Source organism: Calypte anna, chromosome 28, assembly GCF_003957555.1.
Source record: "Calypte anna isolate BGI_N300 chromosome 28, bCalAnn1_v1.p, whole genome shotgun sequence".
Lineage (NCBI taxonomy): Eukaryota > Metazoa > Chordata > Aves > Apodiformes > Trochilidae > Calypte > Calypte anna.
The window spans coordinates 1,890,728-1,918,557 of NC_044273.1; the positions used below are offsets into that span (position 1 = coordinate 1,890,728).

Genomic DNA, 27,830 nt, shown 5'->3' on the forward strand with positions numbered 1-27,830 from the left:
TCGCGAGAGTTGGCTGAGGGAAGAGCGCGGGGTGGGGAGGGTGTGGGCGGCATCGCTGTGAGGCGGGGGCTGAGCGGGAGCTGCGGGGGGACGAGGGACGAGGGACGAGGGACGGGGGCTGAGGGCTCGGCAGCAATCAGAGCCCAGGAGCCCCCCCGAGCCATGCCCGTCTTCTGCCCGCCATGCCCGTCTTCTGCCTCCCCTCCCGCCCTCCCCTCAGCTCCCCGGTTCTCTCTCTGGAGAGCTCAACCGCAGCCCCGGGGTCTGGTGGCGCCGGGCGGGCGGGCGGGTGGGTGGGTGGGTGGGTGCCCTTTGCTCGGTTCCAGGGGCTCCCGGCTCCGCCAAGGGGCCCATAAATCGGGGAGCGGCTGCCGGCAGCGCTGCCCCAGGGTCAGAGGGCATCGAGCAGCAGATAAGGGGCTGAGGGGCCTTGTCCCCACCATGCCTGGGTCACCTTCCCTGCCTGAGGGGACCCGGGGGGATCCCGGGGGTCTGGCACCCAGGAGGGGCCATGCCTTGGGCTGACAGCTTCCCTGTGAGGGGCTGAGCAGCAAACAGCAGGCAGCAAACTGTAGTGTGTTCAGCCCCCAGATAGCCCAAGGGGGAAACTGAGGCAGGGAGGGTGCAGGAAGCCCCGGTGATGGGGAGCAGGACCCGGGTGTCCAGCCCAGCCCTGCCCACAGGGAGATGGGAGCAAGGTTTGGTGTGGGGGAAGCCATGAGGGAAGGGTAGAGTCCAAGTCAACATCGTCCCCGGATGTTCTCAAGGCCTAAAAAAGGGATTAACACCCATGTGGTTGTCTGGGGGAAAAAAAAAAAAAAAAAGGGAAATCATCCCCAAAATGGGTGAAAGTTCATGGGCAGCAACAGAGCTTGGACTTTGCCCACCAGCCCGGGCCCTTCCTGCCCCTCTTAAAGGAGGATGACAAAAACATTTGTCTAATGAGTTACGGAGCACAGCATGCCCAGCCCCACAGCATCATCCCCAATCAGGGACAGGAGGTTTTGCAATCCATGATGTTATTTCTGTGCAGTTGGAGTTTAAACTTTGCCACTTGGGCCAGGGCACTACGGAGGAGGAGGAGGAGGTGACTGGGTTTGGTGTCCACCTCACTCCCTGCACACTGAGGGGGTTGAGGAGAGAGGACAAGTCCGTGGGAGTGGGATCTCACACAGGTATGTGCTTGGCAGCCAGCCCTCTATAGGGTCCCTGATGGTGCCATGGGGTCATCAGGGCTCACTGGAAGGGCTGAGCATGAAGCATTCATTGGAATGGGCTGCTCAGGGAAGTAGTGGATTCTCCGTGTCTGGAGATATTTCCAAAGAGCCTGGATGTGGCACTGAGTGCCATGGGCTGGGAACTGCAGCAGGAGTGGATCAAGGGTTGGAGTTGATGATCTCTGAGGTCCCTTCCAACCCAGCCGATTCTATGAAGGACAGGGTGCAATAAAGCCCCTTGCCTGGGCTGACCAACCCAACACCATGGCATGGATAACAGTCCTCAAACCTGGCTTGAAGGACACTGGGTACCATGAGTGGTACCAAGGGTGGTTGGGTGGTGGGTTTGTTGGTCACTCAGTTGAGTGGTCAGCTGGTCAGTGGGTTGATTGTGTGTTAATTGGTGAGTTGGGCAGCAGGTTGAGCATTTTTTCTGGGTTGATAGGTTCATTGATTGGGCTGCTCAACTAGTTGTCAGTTGGTCAGTCAGCCGGTTGGGTAGCTGGGTTCTCAGCTGATCAGCTGGGTGGGCACACAGCTGGCTGTTGGTTTTCTCTGAGTCTGGGGTCTTGAGCAATGCCTGGGGTGGTGGTGGGGTGGCAGAGCGGGGCTGTCCCCTCTTTGGGGTGGCTGATGGTAGCTGTCTCCTCCCCCACCCAAAATCATTAACCTGCTCTTCTGGCGTGGGGGAGCTGACCCAGCCCCCAGCTCTGGGCCCTCATCCTGCTCTGGTGCTTGTGGGGCAGAGCGAGGCTGGGTGCCCATGGGAGAAAAAGTTCTGGAGTTTTCAGGTGCTGGAAGAAGGAGGAGGGATGTGCTGCCATGGCTCTGAGTCCCTGCCTTCACGTCAGGTTCTGCCAGCTGTGCCCACATGTGTTCACACGTGTGTGCACCTATGTGTGCCCATGTCTGTGGGGGCTCGTGCACACTCACACTCGTGTGGGTGCAGGGACACAGCTCTGCCCACGCGTGGGCAACATCCAGCTGTGCACACAGCCGCACACACACACGTGTAGGTACCTGCACACGTGTGTTGGAACGTGCACACGTGTAGGTACATCCACACCTGCCCCTGCTCAAACCTGCACCCTCTCCCCAGCCCCACTTCTGCCCAATGATTTGGGGTGTCCCCAGGGTTTGGGGGGGGGTGGGAGGCAGGGGGGCAGTCCTGGGGATTGGGTCGGGGACCTGACCCTGTCACCTGGTAGCCATGGCCTCTGACATGGGCAGTCTGGACAACCTGGACCTGCTGGACCTCCTCTTCGACCGGCAGGATGGGATCCTCCGAGGAGTGGAGCTGGGGACAGCACCAGGGGCCTGGCACGAGGACGGGGTGAGTCCCCAGGCTGAGGGGGGCCCATCCCCACTCCATCCCTGGGTCTGGCAGGAGAGAGACGCCTCCACACCCCCCATCCCTGCACCTTGCTCGGGAGCTGGGACCACCCTGCAGAGTGGGCAGCTCCAGGGTGATGGACACCGGTGTCCCCTCAGCATCCTCAGGACAGTGAGGACTTCCTCAGCTCCATCCTGGGCTCTGGGGACTCGGTGTCGGACTCACCCAGCTGGTCCCCAGCTGCCAGTGACAGTGGGGTCTCCGAGGACCCCCCCTCAGACCAGCTTGACAGCCCTCCCAGGTGCTATGAGGGGGGTCCCAGCAAGGTCCTGTACCCCTACGCCAGCTCCTGCCGGGCTCTGCCCCTCCCAGGGGAGGCTGGGGCCCTGCACCCCGAGGTCTCCATCGACCTGGGTGAGCCATGGGGGAGAGACTGGGGGGACTGGAGTGAACTGGGAGGTCTGGAGGACTTGGTGGGAAATGAGGGGAGTGGGGAGAACTTGGGAACTGGGGTGAACTGGGCAGACTGGTGTTGGTGGAGAATGGAAGTCGAAGGAGGTTTGGAGGGACTGGGGGTGCCAAGGTGGGCTGAGCAGCACTGGGTCTTCTGGGGGGACTGGGGAAGGACCAGAGGGACAGTTTTGGGGCACAGAGTGTGGGGACACTGGACTGGTGGGTGGTAGCAAGTCACTGTAGCTGTGGGAGCATGGCAGGGGTGAGGGTCCTGCAGTGGAGATGCAGGGGACAGAAGGGGACACAGGGCTGCTGACAGCCTCCCCTCTCCCCTCACCCAGACATGTGGCACCCCGGCTTCTTCCCAGAGCAGAGCCAGGACCCCGTGGTCTCCCCACCCACCTCCTGCACCCTCACTGTCAAGGACCTGCTGCTCTCTGGCAGCTCTGATGCCGTGAGTCCCTGTCCCTCCTTGTCCCTCCTTGTCCCTTTCCCCATCCCTCCCCATCCCCACACTTGTCCCCTTTCCCACATCCTGATCCCATCCCTGTCCCTTCCTGGACCACGATCCCATCCTCATGCCTGTGCCACAAGTCCCATTCACGGTCCCAGGGGCCAGGCAGGGGGTGACCCCTCTGTCCCCTGGCCCTGCAGCACCCACAGGTGCCCGGGGCACTGCTGAGGCCCAGCCAGGGGCAGTTCCAGGAGCTGGTGCTGACCGAGGATGAGAAGAAGCTGCTGGTGAAGGAAGGGGTGACCCTGCCCACACAACTGCCCCTCACCAAGGTGGGTCCCACAGTGCCTGGGCAGGGTGTGAAGTTGGGGGAGGGATGTTTTCTCAACCCCTCCCCTCCCCTGCTCTCCAGTACGAGGAGCGGGTGCTGAAGAAGATCCGGCGGAAGATCCGGAACAAGCAGTCGGCTCAGGAGAGCCGCAAGAAGAAGAAGGAATACATCGATGGGCTGGAGAGCAGGTACAGCACTGCCCTGGCACAGGCACCCTGGGGGCAGCACTGCCCCTTGCCAGCCCCCCCCAGCTGTCCTTCCCTCACCTTGTGCCCCTCTCCCTGTCCCCCAGGGTGTCAGCATGCACGGCCCAGAACCAGGAGCTGCAGAGGAAGGTCCTTCACCTGGAGCAGCAGAACTCGTAGGTGTTCCCAGGGCAGGATGAGGTGGGGGATGGCAGGATGGGGCTGGGGTGGAGCAGGAGGGGCCTGGAGGTGCTGATGGGCTCTCTCTGTCCCCAGGTCCCTCCTGGAGCAGCTGAAGAAGCTTCAGGCCCTCGTGGTACAGTCAAGCAACAAGGCAGCACAGACGGGAACCTGCATTGGGGTGTGTGGAGCCCCAACCCCTCCAGGCTTGGGAGGGAGGGTCAGACCCCCAGAGATGTTGCCAGCAGGGTTGGATGGAAGGATAGACAGAGGAGGGATGGGAGTGTGCTAAGGGAGAAGGATAGTTGTTCCAAGGCTGGATGGAGGAAGGGATGGAGGCATGTGAGGATGGGGGGAAGGATGGATGGACAGACAGACAGAGGGACACTGACAGGGGCACATGCACAGGGAGGGACAGAAAGCCACAGGTTCTGCCACCATCCCCTCTCTGGGATCTGTGCCTCAGAACTTGTCTCCCCTCCACCCCTGCACACAGTGATGTTCCCCCTCTGTCCCCAGGTCCTGCTGCTCTCCTTCATGCTCATCCTCTTCCCTTCCATCAGCCCCTTCACCCCCAGCACGGCCAAGACAGGCGGTGACTTCGGACCCGTGCGAGGTGAGGGCTGTGCTGGGGCTGCTCCAGGACCTTGGGGTGCTGGGAGCTCGGGGTGCAGGGAGCTCGGGGTGCTGGAGCAAGCCCTGACCCTCCCACACACTCAGTTTTCTCTAGGTCCCTGCACAACACAGCTGCCTCCCGTGTGGCTTATGCACAGCCCCAAGCTGGGGACGAGAAGCCCCCGGAGCCTCTGTGGCCAGAACACCCAGGAGAAGCCCTGGAGTCCCTGCACGAAGCCTTCACTGCCCCAACATTCACCCCCCACCCGGGCAAAGTCTCCCCTCACAATGGCTCACAGCCACTCACCCCCAAGGGGCTGAGCCCCAGGGATGGGGACAGAGCTGACACTGGTCCTGGGGATGGCACCGCACCACACCCTGGCCTGGCACCGCTGGCATGGACCAAGGCTGGACACAGCAGGCCCATGGTGCTGGAGCAGGCTGAGGAGCTTTGAGGAGTTCCCAGGGACCACGGGGGGACACACCATGGGGTGGCTGAGCACCTCGTCCCCTATGGAACAAACCTTTGGGGTGGCCCCTCTAGGATCTGCCTCTGGGTGTGGGCAGACACTGGACCCACTTGGCTTTGCTTGTGTCTGGGAACTGGGAAATAAGACTGGTTTCCATTGGCCTTACTGGGAGGGAAGGGGCTGCTCCTGCCCACCAGGTGCAGAATGGATAAGGTGTCACTCAGGATAGGCTCAAGGGGACTGGAGGGACCTTGGGCTGTTGGCTACTGAAGTTGCAACTAGTTTGTTTTGTTTGGTTTTGGGTTTTTTTGTTTTGTTTTGTTTTTTTAAGCTTTATTTTCATCTCTAAATAAAAGGTATTTTGGAAAAAAAAAATCCACCTGATTAGTGTAGGGATCCACAGGGGTTCAAGCACACTTGGGCCAGGGCCACCTTAAGCCCAGGTGCCATGAGGAAACAGGGACACACAGCCAGACCCTCCCACAGCTCCCAGCCCTGTGCCAGGCCAGGACTGGGCCAGCACCAGTCCCATTCCACTGCCTGGTGACATCTCCCTGATCCCAGCAGGCACCAGCCCAGCTTTGAGGGCAGAGCTCCACCAGGAAATCACCATGGCTCATCCTGGCCCCAGCCCCACTGGAGCTGCCCCTCGTGTCCCTCCCCGGTGCCATCCCTTGTCCCTCTGCCTCTCCAGGGCAGAGCTGGGCTCCACACCCATCTCCTGGATGAGAAGGAAGCAGATGCTCAGAATGTCTCCAGCAGACACCTCCCCCAGGCCAGCGGGAGCAGCTGCCCCCACACAGAGGACTCGAGTGTATTTAATACTTACATAAAAAAAGGGACAATGTTTCAGGGTATTAAAAAAAAAACAGTTGGTAGGAAAAACGGCACAGACGGATGTCTGGACAGACAGGGGACAGTCTGGGTCAGGTGAGGAGAGGTTCCACCTTCATCTTCTTCACTGTTGTTGGCCCCGTATCTGGGCTGGGACACTCCTGCTTCAGGCTGTCACGATGCTCCACCAGCGTGGTCCCAAGGTCAGGGCACAGCCCCCCCGTGCCATTGTGTGGGGAGAGGGGCTCCTCCTCCTCCTCCTCCTCCTTCAGCCCACGAGCTCCAGGGTTACATTTTAAGAGTTGTTCAGGCTTGGTGCTGAGCTCAGCACTTTCCACCACCACTGGCCCCATCCACTCTGGGACCTCCAGCCCCAAATGCTTCATCAGCTTTGTCATGACATCGTCAACGTAGGCGTGGATGCGCAGGTCGGCCTGTCTGTCCTAGGGTGAGAGGGCAAGCATGGCATCAGGGGACAAACACAGCCTGCAGGGATAAACGTCCCACCCCAGGGAGTGCCTGGGGACAAGGTCTGGCTGGTGGCTCAGCTGCAGAAGAGCTCCTTGAGATGTTGTCCCTGGTGGAGCAGGGAATGACCCCGTTTGGCCTCACACTCCAGCTGGCAGGGCTCTGGCAGGGTGTGGGCAGGCAGGACTGCCTGGAAACACAGCCCAGAGACAGGGATGTGGATGGGGAGTCCAGGACAGAGCAAAACAGGGACAAGGGAGCTCAAATGACAGCCCAGCATCCCTCTAGCTCTGATTATTTGAAAAACTTTGAGCGATCAGGGCACCAAAACCAGGGCTGAACTAAAATTCCTTTGCCCCATGGCATGGGTTACTCTGTGCAGTCACTTCCTCAGACTTTAACTCCCCGAGGCTACGTCAGGCTTTGGGCTGAGTTTTACCTCCCATTTCTAGGTGCTTATGGGGAGCTGCAGGTTTAAACACCCCAAGAAGGGAAGCCCAGCCTGTCTGCTTGCTAATCCACTCATCTATTTGGCCATCTGTGACAGGGCTGGGACAAGTGACATGAGGAGAGAGGAGGAAATTGCTCTGAGCTCAGAGCAGGGAGGATGCTCTCACTCACATGTTTGGTTGCTTGTAGGTTGACTATGACCAGCTTCCCTCCTCTCTTCTTGGTGATCAGTGGGAGGTTGCCACTGGGTTTGATCTGCAGAGAGGTCCCCAGTGTGATGGAGAGATCAGCTTTCCTGCAGGGACGAGGCAAAACATCCAGGGTGGTGAAAACGCCACGGCTTCTCCCACCCTGCTCCAGTGGGACCCTCCCAACCTCCCCAGGCAGGGTGCAAAGCTATGGCCAGAATTGGTGCTGGTGTCTCTTGGCCAGAATTTGGCCAGAATTGGTCTTTTGGCCACTTTCTGGGGAGAGAGTTGGGTGTTGTCCTGCTGTGGGTACAGCCACAGGCTGCCACGATGAGCAGAGCTGGGCAGGGAGAGCTCCTTGGGGTGGGAAGAGGAGCCCTGGCAGCCTCCCAGGACACTGGTGTCACCATGTGGTACCTGCAGGCTTCATCCGCCAGCGTGAGGTCACGGTCAGGCAGGGAATCTTCCCAGTCCAGAATGGTGTCTCTTAGCTTTCCCCTAGAAAACATACACAGGGCTTGTGGTTTCTGCTGCTCCAGGAGAGGGGACAGTGACCCTGTCCCACCCTCCCTGCCCCAGCACTGCAAAGGGGCAGAGATAGCCCAAGACAAACTGAGGAGACTCAATGGGAGGTGAGGGAAGGCACAGAATTCACCTGCAGGAGGGATTTAGTGGCTGGTGCTGCAGTGCCACCAACACCCCTGGTTGTTCTGCTCCCTAGGTCAGAGCTGGGATGCAGCTTTTATTCCCCAACACAGGGGCTGAGCCAGCAGAGCTCTGCCCCATAGCCCAGAGCCCCTGGGGCATGGGTGAGAAGAGCACCTGGACTGGGGCAGCACTAGGGGTGCATGGAGTGTGTCTGGTGCTGGGTCACCTCTGGGTGCCTCCAGATGCAGAGCTGGAAACAGGGTGTAGGCTTCTCTATGGAAGGTGAGAAGCAAGAGGACAGAATCCAGCTGGGATAGGGGAAGGGGCTCTCTGGAGCTGCCACCCCACTGCTGGGCACTCACCAGCACCAGGACACCTCAGAATATTGGGGTGGGGAGAAGGCTGGAACACCTTGGAGACCTGAGTGCTGGTTTTCTACCTAGGGCTTTGGAGATCTCCCCCACACCCTCTGCTCCTTCACCTGAGCTGGAGGGACTGCCAGCCCACACAGCAGAGACACTTGCTCTGGTGAATGTGTCCCTGCCACCCCACCCCACGTCCCCTTGGGAGCCCCCAGCCCTACCTGCAGGCCCTCAGCCCCCGGGCTTTGGTGACACTGCAGAGCCGGCCCGTTGGCTTCAGCCCCATGCTGCCCACCACTGTGTCCCGCACGTACTGCCTGCAGGAGAGACACTGACACTCAGGGACAGACACGCAGGGAGGTGGCAGCTGCCATGGAATGTTCCCCTGGGGATGGCACACCTCCACAGGAGGAAGCAGGTGATGGCTGAGAGCCACAGGAGCACTGTGATCCTTCATTCACCACTGCCTGCAGCTCTGCCCAGGAGCTGGGGACAGCAGCTCCAACCCACAGCCCAGAGCTCTGCAGCAAACTGTGGAAAATCCAGCATGTGGCACCCTCCTCCTCTCCCCTCTCCAGCTGGCAGGCACAGAGCCTGCTGCAGGCAGCCCTGCTGGCACAGCCGCCTGGCTACGAGGAGAAGGATTTGCCAAGGGCTTCCCAGGACACAGAGAATTCCCAGGATGTTCATTTCCCACCAGAATTTAGGATGTGTGGGGACAAACGTTCTAGCAGGAGCAGGAGAAGGGGTGATGGTTTGAAACGAAGAGGAAGATTCAGACTGGGTATAAGAAAATAAATATTTCACATTGAGGGTGGCACGACCCTGGCCCAGGTTGCCCAGAGAGGTGTTGGATACCCCATCCCTGAGAACATTCAAGGTCAGATGGGATGGGACTCTGAGCAACCTGATCTGGTTGCAGACGTCCCTGCTCACTGCAGGGGGTTGGACTAGACGACCTGAAAAGGTCTCTTCCCACCCAAACCATTCCATGCTTCTATTTGCAGGGCCTCCACCATTCCCTGAAGGCAGCAACCAAGCCCCCACCCCCCTGACACCCTTCCCAGGCCGGGGGCTCACGTACTTGCCACATTTCACACACTCCTCTACAAACATGTTCCCGTGGAGCTCAGCCAACTTGTCCCTGCAGGAGAAACGACAAGAGGTGAGCAGGGGAAGGGTGGAGAACCCTGGGGCAACAGGCAGAGCTCCCCAAAACCTGTCCTCCCCCACCCCCTCCCTGCCAGCCCTGCACCTCAAAAGCTTTCCCTCACTTCCAGGATCAGACGTGCCAGGTAGCATGGGGTGACAGGGACCCTCTGTCACAGCCTGGGGACAGTGGCCCAGCACAAGGTCAGCACTGAGGGGAATTATCATGGTTAGAGGCAAATATGGCTGCACCAGAGCAAGGCACCAGCATCAGGCAGGCTCTGGGAGCACCAGGTGCCATGAACCAGCCTGACCTTGCTGCAGGGGCAGCTGGTCCAGCAGAGAAGGCATTTGGGCAGGCCACAAACCCTGGTGACTGCCCTGTGCTGAGCATGGCCATCACCTGCAGGGCAAAGCTACAGCACACCAAGCACTGCTTTGTGCATTTAACACCAGAAATACTGCTCAAAGGGAGCTTGGGCAGAGCCATCCCTCCCATAGAGCAGGGGAGGCCCACAGATGTTCAGATTCTGTAGAGAGGCCGTCTCCACCATGCCTTCATCTCCACCATGCCTTCATCTCCACTATGGTGTGGCCACCACAGCTGGGACAGAGGGAAGGGAGAACAAGTCCTGGCTTTTTAACCTTAAATACTTCCATCTGCTGCCCCTGCCCTGATCCAGCCTCAGATCTTGTCTGTGCCTGCTGATAACCTGGATCTTGGCTTTTCTCAGCACACAATGTTCTGCTCTGTCTTTGTTCCAGCCCTTAACCACTTGTTTTGACTAAAAGTCCCCTTGAGCCTCACAGCAGAGAAGCTCAAGAAAAACAAGGCCTTGCTATCCTTATGTCCCTATGGGCCCCACCAGTGACTGGGAACCTCCTCAGGGTGGATGGAGACAGGACTGACTTGATTTCCTGCATTTTGGCCCCAGTTCAGTGGCACTCACTGAAGCACAGGTTTCCCTTGAGTGGAAGAGCCATTCCAAAGCAGAGCAGGAGCTGGTGGCTGCAAGGAGCACACTGGAGTTCTGGCCATTATTTCCTATTTTATTTCCAATGGTTGCCTGGTTTAAAAAGGTAAACATGCTAAGAGCAAGAGCCATGACCTGGGGCTTTTAATATCAAACACCCCCTGGAGGCAGCCCTCAGCTTCAGTGATGGCTGAAGTTGTTGGTAATCTGAGTCTTCTCCTCATTCTCATCCCAACTTCCTTAATTTTCTTTTCTTACTTGAAATGAGCTGCTCTCCCCTTTCATCTCCAGGCAGATCCAAGCAGTTTGTCTCACAAGATAATTGCTCACTGTTCTTATGTGCTAAAAATGGGTTTTAAAACAGGCTGAAGTTTCTGAAAGGGGAAAGAGCCTGCTGCCCCGAGTGCTAATGGAAAGGCAGGTTCCTTTGAGGACATCTCAAAGTCCCTAGGCTGCAAAATGCACCTCAGTCCCCACCCAGGCAGGGAGAGGAGAGCTTGTGCCCCCAGCACCCAGGGCTGGCAGCTCCCTGTGGAGGGAACAGAGCTACAAAGATCCTGGAGCTCATAGCAGGGGACAAGGGAGTCAGAGACCACAGCCACTAAGTCAGAGCAGCCCCAGCTGTGGGAACCTCTCCCCCATCTTGTTGCCCGTGGAGTTTTTCAAATTTATTTTGCCTCTCAATGCTTTTTAAGTATTGAGTTCCTGGGCTGCTTGAAACCAGGTGTGGTTTCATTGCTGCCATTTCAGCCCTGCCTTGGTTTCCTCATAAGAAATTTAGTTTAAACAAACTGTAAAATAGCACAAGAGCCAGTGCTCTGAGACAGTTCCATCAGTGCTGGTAAAACAGGGTGACACACATCTTGGTGAGCAACAGGAGCAGTCTCAGATGCTCTTGTCCTCTTTCCTGTCCCTCCTGCCCAGCTGAAGGGTGGTCACCCAACACTTCAACCTGGTCCTTTCCTTGTGAACAAACAGCTCCTGGGTGTACTCACAGAGAGCACCTGCTGAGGATAACTTCATCTCACCCCCCTCTGAATTACTGCCATTATCTCTCTGCTCTAATTTCAGGCTGGTTCACATATCCCTTCCCACACCAGTGCATCCCAGTTTCTTCTCCCTGCTCCCAAGGCTTGGAAATCAAGCCCTGGCATCCCAGGCTGGCATGCAAGGCCCCACTGATGGGTCAGCAGCAACAGCCACACGGCAGCAGCTGGGGAAGGTAGGAGGGACCTGGGGACAAGGTGGGAGAGGAGGTACCGTGGGAATCCTGAGCGCACGTGGAGGCCATCCACGTTCTGGCTGACCAGGAATTTCAGGATGCCAACTCTCTGCAGGCCCAGCAGTGCCATGTGAGTCTTGGAGGGTCTGGCATTCTCGAAGGTGGTGTCGAATTTTGGGGAGAGCCCCTTCTCTTCCATGGTCCAGACGCCATTGGGCCCCCTGCAGCAACAGGGACAGAAAGAGTGGGAAGGGGGAGCTCAGGCTCTCACCACAATCCCCAGCAACAGGGGATGAAGAGGCCCCTGCCCAAGGAAGGCTGTGGACCACCAGTGGTTTCTGTTGTTGATGCAAGGGGAGTGCACATGGGCTTCTCTGGGTATGGCTTAACATGTGCAGGAAGGGAAAGGTCTTTAACATCTGGGTCCAGGACCAGAGAGGAGGGATGAAGGAGGTCTGGCTTTGGAGCAGGAAGCACTCCAGAGTGCTCCAAAGCACAGTCCAGAGCTCTACAAGATGGGAAATGACCTCAGAGGAGAAGCAATCCTCCCAACCCCTTGCAGGGAGCTCCTTGCCCTTACCTGAAGTCAGGGATCCCCGAGGCAGTGCTGATTCCAGCCCCTGTGTGAAATACCACGTTGGAGGAGTTCCTGATCAGGTCTGCCAGCTCCTGCACCTTCCTCTCCAGTTCCTCTGGAGGGTCAAATATCTGAGCAGAAGAGACAAACCACCATGGAAATGAAGAGATGCAGGGACACATCCTACTCACCTCTTGGTACGAAGACTCAAGTGAACCACGATTCTTTCTTATCCATGGAAGAAAAGAAGATTTTGCATTCATCAGTGATAAAACCATTTAATTGGAGAGCAATGGCATTGTAGAAACAAACTTCTACAAGTGCAGGGTAAGGGTTTAAAACCCCTAATGCAGACGGGGTATTTATTGCTCTCTCTGACAGGCAGCTGATGCCCTGGGAGGTGGCTGGGCTCCAGGGCATGGCCAGGCAGTAGGAGCACAGAAGCAAACCTGGTGCCACCCCACGTGTGCTCAGCTCCAGCTGTCACCAGCACAGCCACCAGCTCTGCGGGCAGGACAGGGCTGAGGGACGGTGAGCAGTGGTGGGAAGGCATGGAGGTGGGGGACATGGGGACACTGGGGTGGGATGGGATGGGACCACGCGCCCACCAGGCTTTCTGGCACGAGCACAGGATTTCATTTCACTTCTGGTCTCCTCTCCAACCCCGGTCTCCTGGGGACAGGGACTGAGAAGAGACCCCTGCACGTCCCTGTCCCTCCACCCCAAAATTTGTTATAAGCTTCCTGAGCACTTCTGGGGCACAGAGCTGGGATCACCCCTGCACCCACCCTCCTAGGGATTCCCACAGGGGAATTTAAAGCGTTCCCACATGCCTGGAAGACCCTGGGGAAAGGGGAACAGCGGACAGTGCTGGCCCTAGAGGACAACAGCAAGGAAGGAGCCATGGAGCTGGGAGGCCAAGGAGGGGACAAGGAGGGAACCACGGGGTGAGCCTGGGGGCACACGGAGGGAGTCATGGGCCTGGAAGGGAGAAGGTTGGAGCCATGGGTCTGGACGGGGAGGAAGACAAGGAGGGAGGCATAGTGTGGGCTGGGCTGGGCGGGACAAGGAGGGAGCCATAGGGCTCGGGGGGATATTGAGGGAGTCGAAGGCTCTGGGAAGGGGACGTGGGGCGGGCCTGGGGGCACAAGGAGGGAGCCAAGGGCCCGAGGTGGACGAGGAGGGAGCCACGGGGCTGGGGGAGAACAAGGAGGGGCCGAGGGACTGGGGAGGAGATGGAGGGAGGCATGGGAGGGGGCTAGGGACACACAAAGGGGTCCCCGGTGCTGGGCTCCCCACGGGAGGCACCCCTGCGCCCCAGGGCCCCGCTGCCATGGAAACCCGACAGGCCGGAGCAGGCCCCGGGTGGGACCGCGGGCCCGGCCGCACCGCGCTCACCTCGGGGAGGCCGCACTTGCCCTTGTCCGAGTAGGGCGAGAGCCCGGCCGCGTAATTCACCGCCATGGCCCGCCCCGGCCGCCGGAGCGCGCATTGTTGCCGGCCCGCGGGGAGGCCGCGGCGGGCGGGGCGGCAGGAAGGGCACCGCCCGGGGGAGGCGGCGCCGCCGCCATCTTTGAGCCGGGCGGGAGGGCAATGGGGCGGGGGCTGCCCTCATCCTGCGGGGGCTGAAGAGCTGTCCCGCAGCTCGGAAGGGTGGTGATGGAGGGGAGAGCAAGGTGGAGGGTGCTAGGGAAGAGTAATGGACTCCAGCAAGGGCTGGGGGTGCCAGGAAAGTTGAGGGGGGCAGGGAAAGGCAGGGGGTCCTGTCTGGTCAGGGGGTGCCAGGGGGTCAGCTCCCCACACCCCCTGCAGCCCCACTCTCCTCCCCAGAGTGAGCACAGGGGCTTCACCTTTCTGTCTTCAGACCCCCCCAAGTTCTCCCCCTGGGCCGTGTCCCCTCGTCTCCCTGTCCCTGGGCATTTCAGGAGTGTGAGCAGAGCCGTTCCGCAAGCAGGGTTTGTCCCCCCCCTCGGTTGTAACCGCAGCCGGGCCGTAACCCAACTCCCTCCGCCGGGTCCCCCCCGCTCCGGCGGCTGCGGCTGCAGACGGGGCCAGAGCTCCGGGAGCAGCGGGGCTGGGGGTGCCTGAGTCGGTATTGGTGGGGAGACAACCTCGAGCACGGCCATCCCCCCCCATCCAGGTGCCACGGGGCTGGAGCCACCATGAAGAGCCTGAAGGCCAAGTTCAGGAAGGCAGACGTGAGTGTCATCCCCAGGGGCACAGGGACCTTCCCCAGGATGTCTGCAGGGACATGGGGACCTGCGTCGGGGTGTCCTAAATTCAATGAGGAGACCGGGACGTGTCTGGGGATGCTTCAAGTTTTACAGGGATATGGGGACATGGAGACCTGCCCTGGGGTGACCCAGGTTTGTCAGGGACATGGGGACAGTAGCCCCATGGAGGATGGCACTGCCACTCTGGCTGGTGGGATTGAGGTCCTAGGGCACCCAAGGGTGCTCCTAGATTAATCACTGGGAACAGGGGAGAGTAAAGGAAAAAAACACAACAGCAGGGAGAGGAAGCAGGTGCTGGGTCCCCTCCCTGGGGATGGCTGCCAGCTTTCCAGCTGCCACAGCCAGTGGAACAAGCACGTCCATGCCCCTCAATTATTCAGCACCAGGTTGGCATGGTGCCAAAAGCTCTCACCATCATCCACAGTGGGCAGAAGGTGACAGTGCTGTCCCCTGTGCCCTAGGCAGTACTGGCTGGACATGTGCACTGGCTGGGGACACATGGATGCAGGTTGAAGCCCTCAATGTGGAGTCTACAGACTTGCCCTGCTCAGGATATTCTATGCCTCAGTTTCCCCACACTGCTCTGATCACTTCTGTGGGTGGGGGTGGGGTGAGAGGCTCCTGCTGCCCTGACTGTCCCCAGAGCTCTTCCAGGAACCCTTTGAATTTTGGGATTCCCTCCTTGAGGGGAGGTTGCTGGACCCCTGCAAGGCAGGAAGGGGGTCCTGCCCTTCCTTTGGCCCCAGGGCTGGGGAAAGAGGGGGGATTCTGTGCCCCCCAGGCCAGGGGGTCCCATGTACCCCTGTGCTGGAAGCAGGATAAGGTGGCAGGAGGGTTTGGGGGTGCATCGCTGCCTCCCCTTGAGCATGGGGTGGGAAAGCTGCCCCTCTCTCCTCGATCCCTCTTGCTTTAACTGGGACCTGTCTGTCTGCTGGTCCCTGACTGGAACTTTGGTACCTGGATGTGAGGATGCCTGGAGGAGCTCTGGATGCTGAGGAGGGAGGGAAAGAAGGAGGGACGGAGGGATGGAGGGAGGCGGATCCTGGCTCCCACTGCGGCAGGAGCCGGCCCCCGCCCGGGAGCGATGCTGGAGCCAGCTTGGGGCTGGGGTCCACGGCCTGGAGCCCCAGCCTGCCCTCGCCCAGGCGGGGGGCCAGGGGTGCATGGCTGCCCGCCGCCTCCTCCTCACCACCATGAAGCAGATCTGCCTCTGTGCCGCTGCCTCCTTCGCGGTACGTCCCTGTCCTCCACCTCTGGTCCCCTTTGGTTCTGTCCTCCGGGGTAAGCCGTGTCCCCCCCACCCTATCTGGACCCCTCCATCCTCATCCCGGTCCCGGGGCTTGGCTGCCTCCTCTCCAACCTGCTTTGTCCTTGCATGATTGGGATGTGTGTGTGCGGGGGGTGGGGGGGGTAGGAGTGGGCAACACCCTCCCAGTCTACCCAGTAGCCCTATGAGACTGGTTTATTCGGGGTCCCTTGGTCCCTGGTGGGGCTGGCAGGGGCAGCAGGAGGGCACAGTGGCACAGGTCCTGTGCCTGTGCCTAGGCACCAGGCTGGAGAGGGGCAGGATGTGTGCAGCTCCCAAAAGGTGACATCCATTTCCTGCCATTGCAGCAAGCTCTGGTTTGTCATCTCAGGCTGTGGGGTGAACCCAGGGCTTCCCGGGATGGCCCTGTCCTGCTGTGGGCCAGGGATGAGGATGTGTGGGGGACCACAGGGTTTGCAAGCCCCCACATCCAACCCCAATGCTCTGCAGGGCTGTGACCATAAATCCCAGGGAGGATGGAGCCATTCCAAAGGATCTGCTGGTCCTCTGTGGTGACTCTGACTTTGTTCCTTCCTCACCAGGGAGCGAAGGAGGGCTGGGAATGGGCTCGGTGGGGAGACCTGGGCAGGGATGGGGCTCAGGCATCTCAGGGGTGCTGACTGTGTTCAGCATCAGGGTCACTGGGGTGGCAGGGACAAACCCTGTGGCAGGAACAACCAGACAGTGTGGGCTCACCCCCAAACTCCCAGCCTGGCCCATCCACAGCTGAACTGGGGCAGCTCTGTACATCTGGTCTGTGATCTGCAAACTGGGGTGGCTGAAGGGGATCCTCACCCTATTCAGCTGTCCCAGCTAAACCCTCCATACTTGGGGACCAGAGACCACAGCACCCAGAGAAGGGGCTGGCCCCAAGATAGGCACCTCAGGGGACAGGAATGGAAGACAGCAGGATGAGAATGAGGACAGACACCCCAGCCCAGCACCCTGCCTGCCCCCAGGGTCAGTGGACCCCTCACAGCCTGCTCTTGGCTTCATTACAGAGCCAGGACTGGACCAAGAATGATGAGAAGCTCCTGCAAGCTGTGGACTACAATGATGCTGGGAAGGTGACATCTCTTCTCGTCCGCAAGGGCCTGGTCCCCACCAAACTAGACTCAGAGGGCAAATCCGCGTAAGTGCTGACCCATGGGACAGCAGGGACAGCAGGGACACAGGGCTGGGAACAAGGCTGGTGGTCAGGGACATGAGCCTGACAGCCCCTGGTCTTGCTGCAGGTTCCACCTGGCTGCCACGCGGGGGAACGTGGACTGCCTGGAAGCCATGCTGGCTCACGGTGTGGATGCCATGACCAAGGATAGCTCAGGTGAGGGCATGGCTAATGTCATGGGCCTACTGGGCCACTGGTGGCCACTGGATGTGGCTCCCATTTAACCTCAGTCCAGCAGATCCTCCTGTCTGCCAATCCATCTGTCACCCAGCCAGTCTCCTCTGTTCCCTGACCTGTCTGTCCTTCTCCCCAGGTTACACTGCCCTGCACTTGGCATCCAAGCACGGCCACCCGCAGTGTGTCAGCAAGCTGCTGCAGGTACCAGGGGCTGCAAGGGAGGGAGGGTGCTGTGCCAGCAAGGTGTCCCCTCTGTCCTCAACTCTCTTACCTCTCTGGTGGTGTGGGTTGGTATGGTGGTTCCTGGCTCTGCTTGGCACTTCATTGGCTTTCCACCATGCCAAGGAGCCACATCCACTGGAGCAGTCTGTCTGTCTGTCCTCCTGTGACCCAGGCTCTCTCCTTCAGGCCTCCTGCCCTGTGGATGTGGCTGATGGCAGTGGCCGAACTGCTCTGCACCTCGCAGGTGAGCGGGGACAGTGCCAGCCCTGTCCTGCTTGTGTCCCCATGGGAGGCACAGTGCTCAGTCTCTGTCCTTCTCCCCAGCGGTCAGCGGCTGCATCTCGTGTTCTGAGATCCTCTGTGATTTCAAAGCTCCCTTGAATGCCAAGGACAAGGTGAGAACCTCCTGTTCCTGGCCCTGCAGTGCTGTGTGTAGCAGCAAGGGCCTGGGTTGGGGCTGCATCTGAAATGCAGCAGCTCCTGGGGTAGAAGCAGCAGCTGACTCCTGGGGTAGAAGCATACCATGGAGTGGGACGTGGAAATCTGGGAGACAACAGGAGCTGGGTGCCCCATGGGGGAATCTGAGCCTTGTTTGCACAGCCTCACCCACCCTGACCTTGCCCAGGATGGCTCCACACCCCTGATCCTGGCTGCCAAGATGAGCCACTCGGAGCTGTGCCGGTACCTGCTGCACCGCGGGGCTGCTGTCAACAGCCGGGACCTGCAGGGGAGGTGAGTCTGTACTGGTGGGGACTGGGAGTGGGTGGGGAGATGGAGGGAATGGCCCCTCTCACCTCTGCTCTCCCCTCTTTCCTCAGGACAGCCTTGATGCTGGCCTGTGAGAATGGCAGTGTGGAGACAGTGGAGGTGCTTGTCAACGCTGGTGCCCGGGTGGCCGTGGTGGACTCCACAGGTCACGATGCTGCCCACTACAGCCTGGCCACGGGCAATGCCCTCATCCAGCACTTCCTGCAAGAGGCTGCTCAGCGCCGGTCTTGGGCCAGTGGTAAGGTAGCAGTGTAGTGAAATGAGGCAACCAGGTGCCACTAATTGCCTTTTATTGGCCCTTTAATCCTGCTCATGGGCAGCTAGGGCCCGTCTTAATCAGGCACAGGTGGGCTTAACACAAGCTCATGCCTACTACCTGGTAATTAGTGGCACCTGGTTGCCTCATTTCACTACATAGCAGTGCCACCCTGGTGCTCCTCGTCCACAGCAGAGAGACACATGGGGGTCTAAACCTTCCCAATTTCTTTTTCCTCCCACTCTGCTCTGCAGAAGAGGAGTCAACAGAGAGGACATCCCAGGTAAGGGTCTTCCTGGCTGCCTCTCTCCTCTCTCCTGTGAGGGTCTCCAGGAGCCTCCAAGGTGGTGGTGGTGGGTTTAGATGTGATGTCCTGTCTTCTCTGGTGTCTCTACAGACATCTTCACCCAGCCAGTCATCTGTGAGGGAGAAAAACAACACACCAAGGAAGAGGAAAGCCCCTCTGCCTCCCCTGGGCACCCCCAGCCAGGTGGGCAAGGGTTGCCCTCACCTTCATGTCGTGAGGAGATGCTCAGGGGCTGGACTGAGATGCAGCAGAAACTTTGTCCCCTCTCCCAGGAAGCCCAGAGAGCTGCCCCTGAGCTTGGCTGGGCTGACCCATGGGCAGGAGGGGGCTGGCAGCAGGGAGGTGGCTGGTGGGGCCCATCACTGAGCTTTGGGGGGCCACTTGTCCACAGGAGGACCAGGATGCCTACGAGGAGATTGTGCGGCTGCGGCAGGAGCGAGCCCAGTTCTTGCAGAAGATCCGAGGCTATGAGCAGCAGGAGAAGCAGAGACGGGAGGTACCAGTAAGCCCAAGGGTTGCAGAGGACATGCCACCATGTCCCTCAGAAGAGGAAGGGACAGGAGGGATGGGGACAGTATTTATTCCTGTTTTCCCTCTGTGTCTTTCTAGCGGGCAGAGCTGGATGAGGGCTCCTTACGCTCCATGGAGAAGCAGGTGAGGCTGGTGAAGAGGTCATGGGTGTCCTCGGCTCTCTGAGGGTTCTGGTGGTGGGGATGCTGTTGTGACTTTGGTGGGAGTGGAGGGGACCCCATGACCATGTCCTGATCCACAGATTAAGGAGCTGAAAGAGCGGCTGGTGGCACGGGATGGTGAGAAGGAGCGTCTGGGCAAGGAGGTGGAGGCTCTGCGGAGTCGCTTGTCCTCACTGGAGGTTGGTGTGAGCAGCAGTAGTTGGCAGTGCCAGGGGCTACAGTGTGCAGGTGGTGACTGCCACTCTGTACCCACAGAATGAGAAGGAAAACACGAGCTATGACATTGAAACACTGCAGGATGAGGAGGGAGACCCGCTGGAGTTCCCAGGTAGGCTCTGCCCGCCTCCCAAGACCGCTGTGGGGCTGGGAGCCCTTGGGGAGCCCTCAGACATGGATGGGCATGGCACTGGTGACCCTGCACCCTGCAGGGGCAGAGCTGCTGCTCTCCAAGAAGACACTGAGTCCCTCAGCTGAGGAGCTGCTGGCCACGCTGCAGGGGCAGGTGCAGTCCCTCACTGTGCAGAACAAGGAGCTGAGGGAGAAAATACAGGCAAGTGCCTGTCTGTCCATCTGTTCCTCCCGGCCCCTGTCCTCTGGCCCTTCATGGCCTTACTGTCCCCTTGGTAGGTGCTGGAGAACTATGAGCGGGACGAGAGTGACTCGTCCACCCCCAGGGACTTCGTGCCTGCCAGCCTCTACAAGGCTCTCCAACAACAGCTGGAGCAGTTGCAAGCACAGCGCTCAGAGCCACTGGCGAGAGATGAAGCTGGTGGGCAGCGGGAGGGGCTGACTGTTGCCTCAGAACCAGCCAGGAGCCGGGGCGAGAGCAAGACGGCGTTGGGTGAGCTGCGGGAAGCATGCACGCTGGCTTCTTCCTCCTTGACAGCTGAGTGGGAGGCTGGGGCCGAGCTGGCAGAGGCCCGGGCAGCCCTGCAGCAGGCACAGACGGCCCTGGAGGAGCGGGAGCAGCGGGTGAAGGAGCTGCAGGCTCGTCTGGAGGCTGGCGCGGTGGCCACAGGGGTGACGGCCTCGCTGGGAGCCTCCCTGGAGGAGGCATTGAGGGAGAAAGAGGCTTTGCTGGAGCGCTGCGGGCGGGCGGAGGCTGAGGCTGTGGCCCTGCGGCGGGAGCTGGAGGCCAAGGCGCGAGACTGGCGGGCGGGCAGCAGCCCCAAGTCAGAGCCAGGGGTGCTGGAGCAACGCGTGGCAGAGCTGGTGCAGCAGCAGAAGGAGGTGACGGCCGAGCTGGGGCACCTGCAGGAGACGCTGCGGGAGCGGGAGGCCGAGCTGGGCAGCCTGCGGGAGACGCTGGCCACCCGGCCGGTGGGGCGGCGGGAGCATGAGGAGGCCCTGGCACGGCTGCGGCAGGCACAGGCAGAGGCGCAGGGCCGGGTGCCACGGGAGCAGCATGCCCGGGCCACGGCGGCGCTGGAGGAGCAGGCGCGGGCGCTGCAGGAGCGTATGGCCCAGCTGGAGCTGGTGGCGGAGGCCAAGGGGCGCGAGGCCGCCCGGCTGCAGGCGGAGTTGGCCACAGCGGTGCCACGAGCGGAGCACGAGGCGGCACAGGAGGAGCTGCGGGCCGAGGCAGCGGCGCTGAGCCAGCGGCTGGGCGAGCTGTCACGACGGCATGAGAAGACGTGTGAGGAGGTGTTCCGGGTGCAGAGACAGGCCCTCTTCATGAAGAGCGAGAGGCAGGCAGCTGAGGACAGGCTGGCCACCGCGCAGAAGCAGTTGGCGGAGGCGCAGGATGAGGCACAGGAGCTGCGCAAGCTCCATGGTCATGCCGAGGAATCAGCCCGACTGATCAGGGACAGGGACAGGAAGGTAGGGGACAGGGAGAAAGCATGTTGGGAGAGGGGAAGGGGCTCCCAGGAGGGGAAATGGGTTTTAGCTGAAAGAGGGGAGATTTAGATGAAATATTTGGAAGAAATTCTTTGGTGTGAGGGTGCTGAGCCCCTGGCCCAGGTTGCCCAGAGAAGCTGTGGCTGCCCCATCCCTGGCAGTGTTGAAAGCCTGAGGTTGGATGGGGCTTGGAGCAGCCTGGGCTGGTGGGAGGTGTCCCTGACCATGGCAGGAGGAGGGGGTGGAACTACATAAGCTTTAAGGTCCCTTCCCACCCAAACCAGTGTTTGAGTCTACAAAATGATGGCTCAGGCACTACTTGGGTGAGCTGAGCTGTCTGGCTTCACAGGGGGGACATGTATGTACATGAACATGTATGTGCACACACTTGCACGTACACACCTACCCACACATGTGCACTTGCACACGTAAGTGCAAACACAGACACACACACTCCCCTGCCTGCATTCTTCCTGCTCTCCCAGCTGTTCCACGTTTTCCCCTCCCCAAGCCAAGACCAGCTCCTGAGGCAGAAGTGGTGGGAGGGTGGGAAAGCCCCATCTCTGCCCCTGCCCAGGTGGCTGTGGTTACAGCCATGGTTACAGCCTAAGGGAGCTGGGGCCGAGAGGTCCCTGTCACCTCTGTGTGCTGTGCAGATCACCGAGCTCTCCAAGGAGGTCTTCAGGCTGAAGGAAGCCCTGAACGCCCTCCCTGAGCCCCAGAAATCACCACAGTCACCCCCTGACACTGCTGTGCTCCAGGCCAGGATCCAGGCACTGGAGGAGAAGCTGGCGGTGGGTACCAGGGGGTTGTGGCCATTGTCTGGCGGGTTCTGGGCTTCCACAAGCCCCCAGCCCCATCTCAAACCTGCTTGCTGTCTTGCAGGAGAGAGAAAGGCAGCACAGCAGGGTGGTGACGCTGTACCGGAGCCACCTGCTCTGTGCAGTGCAGGTAAGGTGGGAACATGGGTGGGAGAAATTGGGGACACCAGTCTGAGGGAACTGGGGACATTGGTAGGGGGAAGCAGGGCACCAGCCAGTCCCACTTGGGTGCCTGCATGCATGTGGGACACAGCAAGAGGCTGGATCTAGCTGCCAACCCAGGGGTGCTTGTGCCACGTGCAGAGCCTCCCTGATGTCCTCACCAATGCCCCCTCCACCCCAGGGCCACATGGACGAGGATGTGCAGAGACTCCTGTGCCAGATCCTGCAGATGCAGCGGCTGCAGGAGCAAGGCAGATGAGCCCTTGCCCACATGGCAGTGCCACGGGGCTAGGTGGCACAGCCAGTGACACTGCTGGGGGGCTAGGCCTGTGCCAGCACACTCTGTGCCCCCTTTGCTTCTGTAGGCAGCACCCTGTCACTTGCACAGGCACCCCCACACCCCTGTGCCAGGTCCCATGTGCCTCACGTACCCCAGCATAGCAGCAATAAAGTATTTATACTCACACCAAAGGGACGGCTCATCTCTGCAGGGGACAAAGGTGGGCACAGGGTTGGTGGGCTGTGGGTGAGGATGGTGAAACTGGGGACAGGAGGGGATTGGTGCCATTGTCTCCTCCATCCTTGATTCCCTGGAACGAGCCAGTGACCATGAAGGAAGCAGTGTGGTGGGGGGGAAGGGTTGAAACCCTCTTGGCCAGACCCAAAATGGTCTTCCTGGGGGTGTGGGGCAGGCAGGAATCCCCACAGAATCAGGCCAGGCAGCGGGTCCCCATGGGGGACGTTGGTTTCTGCATGAAGAAGTGGGCTGGGACTGACCCAAGCTGCTGCTTCCTACACTGGTGGTGATGGAGCCTCTGGTCCCAGGTGCTGGCCCTGCTGCAGTGAGCACAAGAGGGGACAGGGCTCCCCATGGGGCTGGGGACATAAGGGGGAGTCAGAGGGTTGGGGGGCAGCCCCCCAGCACCTCGCTGGGGGTACTTGGGGACCCCCTTGTCTGTGATATAGTCGGGAAAGCCAGGAACATCCCCTCCAGGGCTGAGCCAACTGCAAGAGCAGGGTCTGTCCCCATGGTGGACAGGATCTGTCTGGGCTTGGTGGCAGTGGGGAACATGGCTGGGTTTGGCAGGTCTCTGGGAGGGACAGGCCCTCTTGGATGACCTTGGAGCTGGGGACCAGCTGAGTGTGCTGGTCCCTTCTCTGGACAAGGTCCAGAATGACCCAAAATCCCAAATCTGGGCACAGGACTACAGAGGTGGCTGCCAGGTCCCTGCAGAAACTCTGGTGACCCATGGTGCTTTTGGTCCCTCCTCCTTCCTGACAGCAGGATCTGGCCACTGCTGGGAGAAACCACCCCCTGACCCCAGAGTGTGTGGCAAGGCCAGGGGGAAAACTGAGCCTTGCCACATGGGGTGGCCCAGAGAGGGGTCTGAATGCCCTGGATCACCTGAGAACCTGTCACAGTTATGGTGTCCCTGCTGTCCATCTGACCTTTCCCCCAGGCCCCAGGAACTGGGAAGCTCCTCTGAATCTCTCTGACATGAAGTGGCTTTGGGTGGTGGCTTTTGTGGCACCTACCTGCACCGTTCCCTACAACAGCACACTGGGCAGTACTAGGGATGGGGACAACAGGGAGAGAGGTACAAGGACATGTGGGACTGGGGATGGAAGGACTGGGACAGCTGAGATAGAGGCAAAGGGGAGCCTGGGGGGACAGGAGGGCTGGGGACAGAGGTATGGGGGACTGGGATGGAGGTTGAAGGGACTGGAGACAGCAGGAATGGAGGTATAGGGGAGCTGAGGGGACTGGGGACACTGAGGAGACTGACAATAGAATAACAGGGTGTCCACAGCTAGAGGAATGGGGACACTGGTGGGACTGGGGATATGGGGGACTGAAGGTAAGTGTATGGGGGCTGGGGGCACTGGGGAGAGAGGGGCTGTGGGGGGCGACAGGGCAGGGACGGAGCTGGTGAGCTGAGAGAGTGTCCCCTTGACCCCCCTGCCAGGACCACAGGGGGTAGTAGGGGGGTTGTTTTGAGGGTGCAAACCCTGCCCAGGGCAGTGTCCCCCAGGCTGCTGCGCCCTGCAGCATGGCACCCTGGGTACCCAGGTGCTGCTGCAGTGTCCAGCTGCAGCGGGGGGCCTGGCCAAGTGGCACTGGGAAGACACTGTCCTGGGGACATATCCTGCACTGGGTTGGCTCTCCCCAACGCCAGCCTGGCCCACGAGGGCCACTACAGCTGCCACCACCCTGACACCGGCGAGACCTGGGCCACAACCTGCCTGCAACTGAGCTGTGAGTGACCCTGGCCCCACTGTGGCCCCCACTGCTGGCTGGGGACCCCATGGGGAGGCTGGCAGTGGGGTGACAACTGTCCCCGGCCCCAGATCCCCCAGCATTGCCAGCCATTGAGTGCTGGGCCATCAGCTACCCACAGGCAGTGAACTGCTCCTGGGCTCTGGCCCCTGAGCCACTGCTGGCCACCGACTTCGTGACCACGTACAGGTCAGTGGGGACCCTCAAGTCTTCCTGAGCTCCCCTGTGGGGCTGTGGGCAGGGCAGGCAGCCTCTCACCCAGCTTGTCCCTCTGCTTCCCTAGGCATGGCATGGGGGGGGGGGACAGAACCAGAGGAATGTATCCACACGGGGCCACAGAGCTGCTCCTCTGGGGACGTGTGGGTGCTCTCCCTCACCCCCTACGTGGTGAATGTGATGGCTGTGAGTCCCCCCGGGCACTGCATCCTGACTCCTGCCTTTCCTCCTGGAGAACATCAGTGAGTGCTGCTGGGACCCCCATGACTTCTTGCCAGGGATTAATCCAGCCCTGGGGCTTCCTTTGAGCCTTTCCCCTCCTGTTTGCTCCCCTGCGTGGGCTGTGGAAACATCACTGGAATGATTCACTGGGTGTCAGCCTGGATTGCACAGCTTGATCAACAGGGCTGGTGGACGTGGTGTCCCTGTCCCCAGCAGCCCCATGCTAGATCCCCCTCATCCTCACCCCTTCATTGTCTCTCTGCTTTGTTAGTAAAGCCAGACCCTCCTGAGGACCTGTGGGTCTCACCCATCCCTGGGGAGACCAAGAAGCTGCTGCTGGAGTGGAGTCCCCCAGGGTCCTGTCCCTTCCCAGAATATTTTCCACTGAAGTATCACATCCTGTATGCCCAGGAGGAGAGTTCTGTCACCAAAACGGTACTGCCTGTCCCCTGCTGCATCCTACATGGGGTAAACAGGCATGGCTGAGGGGACACATCCCTGAGCACGGCTGTGTCCTGGCCCATGGGTGACCTTAACCCTGTTCTGCTTCTATCTGGGGCCATACGAGCAGACATCATACGTACTGACAGAAGTGAGACCTGGGACCCTCCACCACATCCAGGTAGCTGCCAGGGACCTCACAGATTTGGGGGAGTTGAGCGCCTGGAGCCTGCTGGCCTCAGGGACACCCTGGATGGAGCCAGGCAGGGGCAGTGTCCCCTTCCCACCCTGCTCCTCCCCCTTGTCCCCACCAAGGGACCCCAGATGCTACCCCAGCCGCTCTGTCCCTATGTCCCCAGCCATTTGAAGCCACCAGTTACTGGAGGGACTGACCAGAAGCAGGCAATAAACCAGCTTGAGGCTCGGGTCCCTGTCCTGCTTTTGTCATGTTTTCCACACAGCAGCTCAGCTGACCCCTTGCTGGCTGCCAGGCTGGGTAGGCAGAGGGGAGGGCACAGGCTCCCTCTGTCCCCCACCACCCAAACTGGTCCACGTGGCCAGGACTGGTCCATGCAGAGAGACCAGGGGCCACTTTGTCCCTCCTAAGGCTTTGGCCGGTCCTGGTGCTTCCATCAGGGCCCAGACTGCCCCCCACCATGGCCTGTCTGCTTCCCTTGGCCCCTCTCCATGCTCTGCCATTGCTTCCAAGCCCCACACCCGCCCCCGGGGGCCCAACGGCCGGGCGGGCTCGGCGCCGCTGACGGACGGCAGCGAGAGCCAATAGCAGGCGAAGATCCGCCTGGCGACGGCCAGTTTCACCAATGAGTGGCCGAGGGGGGCGGGGCTATCTGCCGGAAAGGGCAGAGGGCGGGGGAGGGCGAGGGGCCGCGGCTCAAACCCCCGGGGGTCTCCGCAGAGCGCGGGGTTCCCCCCATGGTCACTCTCGCTCTCTCTGCTGTTCTGCGGCGTAGCCCTCTTCCAACTCTTATTGTTCTCTAGGGTTTGTAATTGTTTCCCCTCTGAGCTGCCTTCTGGCCCTCTCCTCTCTGCAGGACCTCCTGAGCATCTCTAAAACTCCCTTTGAATCTCTCTTCCCTCAGAAGCTTCCCTGAGGTCTTTTGTGCCCCCCCCGAGCAGATTTTTTTGCCCTGTTCTATCCAGGGTGACCATTCACACCCTTGCCCCATCTGTGCTCTTCTCAAATCCCATCTTGAGTTCTCGTTTTCTCCAAGCAAGGGAAGGTGGAGGCCACCAGCAGCTTTCAGTCCTGGCCTCTTCTGTGTAGCAGTCTGAGGTTTTGGGGGTCTCCTTTTTGGACCTGGGGACTGCAGAGCTCTGTGAGGGTCAGGGTTAGGAGGCAGAGCAAGCACAGAGCCCCACAAGAACCCTCAGCTCATCACAAGAACCCTCAGCTCGTCACAGTTCTTTTCCTGGGTGCTCTGGGTGCTGCTGTCCAGTGTTCCCTAAGGCCTTTACCTGGCTCTGCCATGGCCCCGCTTCCCTCCAGAGACCCCCAGAGTCTGTGCTGATACCTGCACAGAGATCTGCTTCTCCCCAGAATTTCCTGGGCCCTTTTCCCTGTTTAGCCAAAGCCCTGCAGAGAGCACTGTGGCGCTCTCTGGGTTTTGCTGAGGACCTGAACAAGGTCCTGCTGCCCTCCAGATTTTCTTGGCACCATCAGCAGCCTTTGGAGGGGCCTGGGCAGCATCTTTCTGCCCTTCAGAGAGCCCCAGGACCTTCACCAGCCTTTGCGTGGCCCCAGGCAGTGATGCTGCCCTTAAAGTGCATTTTGGAAAAGGGCTCATTCATCTCCTGCAGTGAAGTTCCATCTTGTTCCAGCTGATGGCACAATTGGGAGTGTGCAGAGCAGAGAGGTTTTTTTTTTTCCCTTTGGAAAATAGACAGCGTGTTGGACAATATCCTCATTCTCCTGCTCGAGTATTTGATGCTGTACAATGTGGGTCTCTCAGCCACCAATAATGAGTTCAGAGGAGAGCCTGTTTCTTATAAAATGAGAAAATAAATACAAGCCAGGCCAAGTCATTGGGTCAGAGATGAGACAAGAGTTATCTGCAGGACAAGCAACCAGCAGTTTGTGGCTGCAAGGGACTCCTGGCCGTAGGAGTGGGCTCCCACCAGCAGGAGTTACTGGTATGTCAGTCCACAGGAGAGCTTCTTTCCACACCACATATGTGTTTGAGGCAATAATCCCTCCAGGGTTTCAGCTCCTTCTGTGTCAGGTTTACAGCTGTGTAGCCTTCCAAACACACAGCAAAGGCATTTTTCTCTGGGAAAGTGTCAGCTCCCTTTGGCCTCATGCTGACAATCAGCCATTGTGTGTCCCTTTGGTGATCCAGAGCACACTAAAAGAGACTCTTGAGCTGTCTGGGCTGAACACCTGGACTTTCCTGGTGCAATTGGATAAGCCAAACAGCCTTTGGGTTGATTCTGTGGTCTGCAGAGTGAAACGGAATCTCTGGGATGGGAAATGTGTGCAGTTCAGTGTCCTGTGTGGGTTAGGAATGGTCTTGCAGTGGCAACAATTGGTTATACGTGTGGGGACAAAAGTCCCCCACCTGATTTTCTTTGAATTTATGTATTCTGCTCTTTG

At 59.8% G+C, this 27,830-nt stretch overlaps 4 protein-coding genes across 5 annotated transcripts in view; 3 read left to right on the top strand and 1 right to left on the bottom strand.

Annotated features, from left to right (window-relative positions):
* The first annotated feature begins 182 nt into the window (after nucleotides 1–182).
* Nucleotides 183–5,585, top strand: CREB3L3 (cAMP responsive element binding protein 3 like 3). The gene is made up of 11 exons (XM_030466654.1): nucleotides 183–267; nucleotides 993–1,175; nucleotides 2,426–2,550; nucleotides 2,709–2,964; nucleotides 3,345–3,457; nucleotides 3,658–3,789; nucleotides 3,870–3,976; nucleotides 4,081–4,149; nucleotides 4,250–4,334; nucleotides 4,673–4,769; nucleotides 4,874–5,585. The coding sequence occupies exons 1-11, from the start codon at nucleotides 183–185 to the stop codon at nucleotides 5,221–5,223; spliced, it is 1,602 nt and encodes a 533-aa protein (XP_030322514.1). The 3' UTR covers nucleotides 5,224–5,585.
* Nucleotides 5,586–5,992: 407 nt separating this feature from the next.
* SIRT6 (sirtuin 6) lies at nucleotides 5,993–13,634 on the bottom strand. Of its 2 annotated transcripts, XM_030466404.1 has the most exons (8): nucleotides 13,509–13,634; nucleotides 12,114–12,241; nucleotides 11,572–11,754; nucleotides 9,273–9,332; nucleotides 8,410–8,505; nucleotides 7,596–7,676; nucleotides 7,162–7,285; nucleotides 5,993–6,515 (listed from the first exon to the last, which is right to left on the bottom strand). In XM_030466404.1, the coding sequence occupies exons 1-8, from the start codon at nucleotides 13,572–13,574 to the stop codon at nucleotides 6,165–6,167; spliced, it is 1,089 nt and encodes a 362-aa protein (XP_030322264.1). In that variant the 5' UTR covers nucleotides 13,575–13,634; the 3' UTR covers nucleotides 5,993–6,164. The 2 variants fall into 2 exon arrangements, with proteins under 2 accessions (XP_030322264.1, XP_030322265.1); XM_030466405.1 differs by lacking the exon at nucleotides 7,596–7,676.
* ANKRD24 (ankyrin repeat domain 24) lies at nucleotides 12,582–22,406 on the top strand. Its single transcript, XM_030466403.1, has 20 exons — nucleotides 12,582–12,641; nucleotides 14,251–14,308; nucleotides 16,652–16,782; nucleotides 16,886–16,974; nucleotides 17,132–17,196; nucleotides 17,404–17,461; nucleotides 17,542–17,612; nucleotides 17,843–17,949; nucleotides 18,036–18,223; nucleotides 18,496–18,524; nucleotides 18,639–18,731; nucleotides 18,940–19,044; nucleotides 19,158–19,202; nucleotides 19,321–19,419; nucleotides 19,496–19,568; nucleotides 19,669–19,790; nucleotides 19,868–21,061; nucleotides 21,736–21,873; nucleotides 21,965–22,030; nucleotides 22,244–22,406. The coding sequence occupies exons 2-20, from the start codon at nucleotides 14,273–14,275 to the stop codon at nucleotides 22,319–22,321; spliced, it is 2,787 nt and encodes a 928-aa protein (XP_030322263.1). The 5' UTR covers nucleotides 12,582–12,641; nucleotides 14,251–14,272; the 3' UTR covers nucleotides 22,322–22,406.
* A 1,475-nt stretch (nucleotides 22,407–23,881) lies between these two features.
* LOC103528243 (fibrillin-2) overlaps nucleotides 23,882–27,830 on the top strand; it is a 146,921-nt gene continuing 142,972 nt past the window's right edge. The window contains 7 exon segments of the mRNA XM_030466655.1: nucleotides 23,882–23,921; nucleotides 24,146–24,319; nucleotides 24,412–24,529; nucleotides 24,682–24,748; nucleotides 24,750–24,798; nucleotides 25,050–25,214; nucleotides 25,333–25,482. Coding sequence (XP_030322515.1) covers nucleotides 23,882–23,921; nucleotides 24,146–24,319; nucleotides 24,412–24,529; nucleotides 24,682–24,748; nucleotides 24,750–24,798; nucleotides 25,050–25,214; nucleotides 25,333–25,482 — 763 coding nt within the window.